General features: G+C 37.2%; 1 protein-coding gene across 3 annotated transcripts in view; it reads right to left on the bottom strand.

The window, feature by feature from the left end:
- Window positions 1-6,468, bottom strand: part of FMNL1 (formin like 1) — a 208,079-nt gene extending 201,611 nt beyond the window's left edge. For all 3 annotated transcript variants that reach the window (XM_053699805.1, XM_053699807.1, XM_053699811.1), the window contains exon 1: window positions 5,921-6,468. In XM_053699805.1, the coding sequence (XP_053555780.1) occupies window positions 5,921-6,079 (159 nt within the window). In that variant the 5' untranslated portion in view covers window positions 6,080-6,468. The remainder of the gene's footprint in view (window positions 1-5,920) is intronic.
- Between the last annotated feature and the right edge of the window lie 306 nt (window positions 6,469-6,774).

The raw sequence follows: 6,774 nt of genomic DNA, 5'->3' as shown, positions 1-6,774 counted from the left end.
GGTTTATTTGTGTATTCTAAAGCTCTGATTTTGTGTTTTGAAGCCACAACCTAATAAAATGGGTTGAGCTTGTAGGTATAAGCAGATCTCATTACTGTATCACATTGTGTACATATACCTGCTTTTGTATCTTATATCTGTCCATAAAACAAACACCAGTACTTGGAGAGAACAATGGAAAATCACTATTTTATTACCTTATCTCTGATATATCCCACTGGGAGTGCTGCCTGTGTTTACAAAGCTTATCTATAGCTTGGACCTGCGGCCACAAACTTTCAGGATGGGTGGGGATACCAACGGCTAAATCAACTATTTCAAATGCCGATATAAGGGTAAAGGATCTACTTGTAAACAATTTAATACACTCCAGCAGGTAAAGTGGATCATTGGGAACAAATTAAAGGGGAGAACATTTTTGAGTAAACTGTCCCTTTAACTACTGCACTATTTCTATCCCTATGAAAAATAATTAATTTGTATTACAACTTTAATAAACAAGGTTGTACATCATTGTTGAGTGAGGTTTTTTTTCCCTTATAAACTCTATAGTCAAAGGAAGAAGGGTTTATCCTCCATATAAATTATAGCTATATCACTTTGATGTGCACGTAGGAGTTTCCATGAGCCTCTACGTAAATAAATGCCCATTTATTCATGCAATTTAATCATTATCACTACAATGATTACCTGGCTATTAAAACATATATAGGGGCTTTATTTTTAAAAAAAAAAGGATTTTATGGACTTTATAATAAGGGTTTGTTGTAATCTCTAGGCCAATGATGGCTAACCTTGGCACCCTGATGTTTCAGAACTACATTTCCCATGATGCTCAACTATACGGCAGAGAGTCTAAGTGACATGGGAAATGTAGTTTCAAAATATCTGGGGTGGCCAATGTTAGCCATCACTGCTAAAGGCCTTTTTGGTGGCTTCTTATAAATATATATATATATATATATATATATATATAAGTGAAGTGTTTTCTAAACTGTTTTTATTTTAAATTTTGCTTATACTTTATCATTTGAAAGTGGTCTTGGGCCCCTTACACTCTGTGAAGCAACCTGTCATTTCTAGGAATCTGAGGCATGTTCTACAGTGAGATGACAACTACATGCCGACATGCTGCACAGTAAAACGATAAAACTACTTTCCAATTTATTCCTACTATCAAAATTATTTTCTTTGTATCCCTTTTCTGAAAGAGTTTACCTAGGACATAGGAGATCAGGAGCGTGCCCAAGTTTTTAGCATTCTATGGCAGCAGTGTTTGCAGCAATGTATAACATTGCTACATGCATTGTTGCACATTCCTGAGCTTGTATTACCCTACCTAAGAAAGCTCTTTTATAAACCATATCAAGTGAACAAAGCAAATTTCTTAATAGAAATAAACTGGAAAGTTGTTTAAAATTGCATGCTCTGTCTAGACCATTAAAGTTTAATTTGACTTTACTTTACTAAAACTCCTTAGTGATAGGTCACAAGAAATTCACTTCCTGTTTTTTTTTTTTTTAATGGGACATGCAAAACACATTTGGTGATAACACAAATCTGTCCAGCCCCCACTACAAACAGAAGCAACCTCCCATGTGACTGCCCTTCCACATCTGTATCTAGTCATGAGTTTACAAAGCATGACAAAATATCTCATAATGTTGGATTATGAACATTGCACAACTTGTAGGACATGGCAAAGCATTGTGCACCTATACTCTAGAAGCTGCAGACTTTGAGGCCTATTCATCATATGTTTGTCGGACCTGATCCGACAGTGCGGATCAGGTCCGACAGACATCGCTGAATGCGGAGAGCAATACGTTCTCCGTATTCAGCATTGCTCCAGCAGCTCACAAGAGCTGCTGGTGCAACGCCGCCCCCTGCAGACTCGCAGCCAATCGGCCGCCAGCAGGGAGGTGTTAATCAACCCGATCGTATTTGATCAGGTTGAATTGCGGCGATTCCTGTCCGACTCATCAATCCAGAAACACAGCCCTTCAAGCACCATACGGAGCTTGATAAATGGGCCTCCATAACTCAACCTATACTAAAGAATCTTCTATACTAAAGTATCCATTACCTTTTACTAAACAAGCTGCAAATCTTACTTAGGGTCTGATGATCTAAAAGGCTCTGGGCTGATGCTCGCTAGTTTTACCATGAAAACAGGGTGTCTTGCTAACGGGCGTATAATGCATTTTCGTATGGGGAGGAGATGCAAACATTACAAAAGTGTGCAATGAAATGTGTCATTTAAAATGATACAAAAATAATAATAGAGCCATTCACAAAGAAATTTTAGGAAAAAAATGTATCGTTAGAGTGCATCAAAATTTGTAACAAAATTGTTCACAAAAAATCATATTTTCGCCCTACAGATCTCACGTTCTTTCTCACCAGTTAAAAGGTGAGGAGCTTTTATTGTAAGGAAAACCAATGTTATAATAACAGTGGATTTAAGGTACAGTGCACTGAAAACAGCATTTTAATTTGTATTAAGCGTAAAATTCAAGTTTAAACATACGCCCTGTGTACCTTGTCCCCCATTGCGAACTTTTACATAGCAGATAGCTCTCATTATTTTTATCGGAGACAGCTTACAACTCGCAGGGGCAGCCCTTTTTTTTATAATTGCACCAAGACTGTCCTGTGAGGCTAAACATGGTTTTTCATATTTTTGGTGGTTAACATTTGATCATCGAGCCCTTAGACTCATTTGCACAATACTATACTCAAGTGCAGATGTCTTACACACACAAGAATTATTAACAGCCAATAAAATAATGGCAAACTCACAATTCTGCAGAGCGTTTCACAACATATTATCAGGAATCTACAGAATGTTCCACAATGAATTTGCAGAGCATTGCTTATCTTTTAGATAGCAAAGTAACCAACCAATCATTGCTTAATAATAGTTCATAGTTATCACTTATCTCATACAAACAATGACCTGACACGCGCACACGCTCACAGATTAAAGCAGCAGGTGAATAAGGACATGAAGTATTCATAAGACAGTTACACCTGACCGTGCATTCACCTTTATATCAGGTGTCAGGACACACAACTGGACTACACACAGTTGTTACACTGCTCATGTGTGTGCTGCACAATTAAACCACATAGGAAGTACACACTGGGACTGCATATCTCACTTAAAAATGTTTCACAATATGCTTCCCCCTGTGTAATAACTAGTATTGTTACAGATTGTGTAGCTCCCTGAAGAGTCATTAGTTATTAACACTGTCAGATAGTGTAGCACACTATTTAGAGTTTTTTTCATCAGTACAGATTATGATACACATTTTCCAGACTGCTGGATTAACCAAAAAATCATATGAAATGCTACTAGAAAAATGTTTTCAGGTGAACTTGAATATCACTGTTGAATTGTCTCCAAGCAACGTGCAAGGGGTATTATTGCTCCACAAAGGCGCATATATATATATATGTGTGTATATACTGTATATATATATATATATATATATATATATATATATATATATATATATGTGTGTGTGTGTGCATATATATATATATGTGTGTGTGTGTGTATATATATATATATATGTGTGTGTGTGTGTATATATATATATATATGTGTGTGTGTGTATATATATATATATATATATATATATGTGTGTGTGTTTCCCCAATGTACTTGCACATGTCATTAATCTCAGTTAATGACATCTAAGCCTCTGCAAACGCCTCCCTTATCTCTGTGCTTTTTATAAACTTGCATTTTAGCCAATTAGCGCTGGTTCCTGCATAACTCCACAGGAGTGAGTGAGCAAAATGTTATCTATATGACTCACAAACTAGCACTGTCTGGCTGTGAAAAGCTAATAAAATGCATTGAGATAAGAGGCTTCCGCAAGGGCTTAGAAACTGTAAATTTTTAGAGTTTTAGGTTTTTAAAGTATATTACTATAACAATGTATAGGAAAGGGTAGTAAAGCGTTAGCTATCTTTTTAATCAATAAAAAAAAATCAAGTAGGCTGTCCCTTTAAGTGAATGTGTACTATTTTTGTGAAATAACCTTCTGTGATAACAAATGTTATTTTGTGCACCCTATGCAATTACCTAGAAGATTATTATAGCCTGGATATGCTTCTGTGCAATAATCATTAGTATTGTGGTATGCACAACACGTATTAACCAGGGTGCACCTCCAGTATTACCTCCTATGGATTGGTTCTGTCTTCTCATTCAGTTTCACACAATAATCTACACCCTTAAATAACCAAGGGAATTTCTGCCTGTAAATACCCATATTCCCCAGCAAAATATGATTGTAGCAGGAATGTGTTAAAGAGTAAGATCAGAGCCCTAAACTATTATAAATCCAGATACATTTTGAAGAACTTCCAATAAGACAATTTTCTCTTGTTATCCCAGAAAGCTTATTCACTACGTTTTGCAGACATTGTGTTGAATCAATTTAATAAAATAATCTAAGAAATGGAGAGATTTGTTTATCACTGTAGAACTTTTTTTTCATGAGATTTTGATTCTATTGGACCACTACTGACAGTTATTGATTGTTGTACTAAACTATTGCAGTACTGTTAGTACAGTTGCAAATTGCCAACTATTATAACGGAACCACAGCCCCAGAAGTGCAACGCTAAGAAGTAACTGTACAACTCTTACTTTCTAGGGCAGGTTATATTATATATTAGCAGTTTCCTATGTCCCTATTATATGTGCAGCCCAAATTGCTGCTGTAACTCCTATCCCATAGCAAGTCCAGCTGCTTCTGATGTTGTACTGCTGCTTTTAAGTAAATAAAATCAATGCTGTAAAAAAAAAAAAAACTCTACTTGAATCTTCCCCCACTACTCAAAAAGTACTGTCACAAACATCTCACCACTATTATCCTTAACCCATACATTTCCCACTGCCACTGCAAAATACCCTTATACAGGGCTCAACAAATCCAGGAGCCAGGAAGCCACTGGCTCCTAGAATTTTACTCCTGGCTCCTAAAGTTTGGGATTAATCTCTCTATGTGTATACAAATACCACTGTCTGGCTCCTAAAAGTATGTCTGGCTCCCACTGCAAATAACCATATCTACTGCACTTGAACAACTTTCCAATTCACTTCCATTATCAAACTAGGCTCAATCTTTTTATGTGCACACTTTCTGAGGCACCAGGTCCTACTAAGCATAAACATAGAATATTCTTTGTTTTACGAGTTCCCAGAAGTGAGTGTGAGTTTAATTATGACCTACATAATGCATTCAGAAGGTAAAGACATTTCACTAAGCTTGTGACACATATCTATGCTTATGATTTACTGCAGAATGAGGACATATGAACACAAAGTATATGTGTTATGTAAGATCATATGTAGTCTTGTTGTGTAACCTACAATGACACATTTGTTTTTAAGTTCTCACAACTGGCTACAGGAATATGGAACACAGCACAATTTATATGATCTAGTGGTCAGCACTTATGAATCCAATGATAGTTAAACCACAATTTACTTTTTTGGAATAGGCATTTTAAAGAGGAGGCCTCTCCATTGTTTGTGAATCTACATTAGTGTAATTCATACTCTTTTCAGAGTCAGAGGCACTAGGGCTGCCAAACTCCCAGCGATGTACTAGTTATCATCTTAAATAATTATGCAGAGTAACTACATTTACTAGAATGATTTGAAATGGTTCTTTATTTCATTATGGACCCCCACTCTCATAGAAGTTTTACCGTAACAGGCATTTTATTTCTATATTTATTCTTTAGGATCTACATTGATGTGAGTTATAAAAATACTGGCCACACTGATGAAATACTCCTAGGTAGAAATCTTGAGAGGCACTGATTCTACTCCTACATGAATGAAAAAGTAAATTAATCAAGTAGCTAAAGATAGATGTTACTTTGTACTTACCAAAACCACATTGAATCGCTCCTCCAAATCTTCAGACTTTGGCCTGGGCAGTTTTGGCGGTGCCCCCTCTCTGTGTTTTTGGGGAGGTGTCTCAGATGTTTGCTGAGTCCTTGTGTCCCGGACCTGGAACATATCCAGGCTTCCGGCTGCATTCCCCATTATCCAAGCCGCTCCACGCTTCACCACGCCTAAATCCAGAATGGTCAATTGATTGAAAGTGGTGGATATAACCAAGGAAGAACGTTGCAGTGCAAGCTGCTGAGGAAATAAAGCTAGGTATCAGTGCAGTTTATAGGTGACACACCCAACTTCCGATTACGTCTCAAAGATCTCTACAGCCACCGATTTCCATCATAGGCATATAAAACTGTCAAGGGAGGTGCAAAAATATTTATATGAAACCGGATTTTTGTGGGTTTAAGGGAAGAATTTCCATAGCAAGTTTTCGCTTTAGCCTCTCTTTTAAAAATCCACACTATTTCTATTCTTTCTCTGTCATCAGTTAATTTCTTCTCCACAGCCAGAATACTCTTGTTCTGGTGCTTAGACTTAGGGTCTGCTATGGGATGTCATACTCTAACCACAAGGGAGAAGGAAGTTAGGTTTCAAAATCATATAAGGGAGGGAGGGGGTCCGGAAGTTGTACTGGGCTCTGTATAACAGAATGTGGAAATCACACATCTCACAAAGTGTTCTCCCTATGGGGTTGGGTGGGTGTCAGTGTTATACTAATCATGTGCAAGCACCCAGTGGTGGAGGGGGAGAGCAGACCAATGATAGTGTTTAGTTCATAAGCTGAAACAGGATACTGCAGCCCGGTTATAGGATCCCTTTTTAGTGAAGGAGATCTAATG

Source organism: Bombina bombina, chromosome 1, assembly GCF_027579735.1.
Source record: "Bombina bombina isolate aBomBom1 chromosome 1, aBomBom1.pri, whole genome shotgun sequence".
Classification (NCBI taxonomy): Eukaryota; Metazoa; Chordata; class Amphibia; order Anura; family Bombinatoridae; genus Bombina; species Bombina bombina.
Note: the sequence above shows the minus strand (reverse complement) of the source record. Positions and strands in the feature narration are given on the sequence as shown.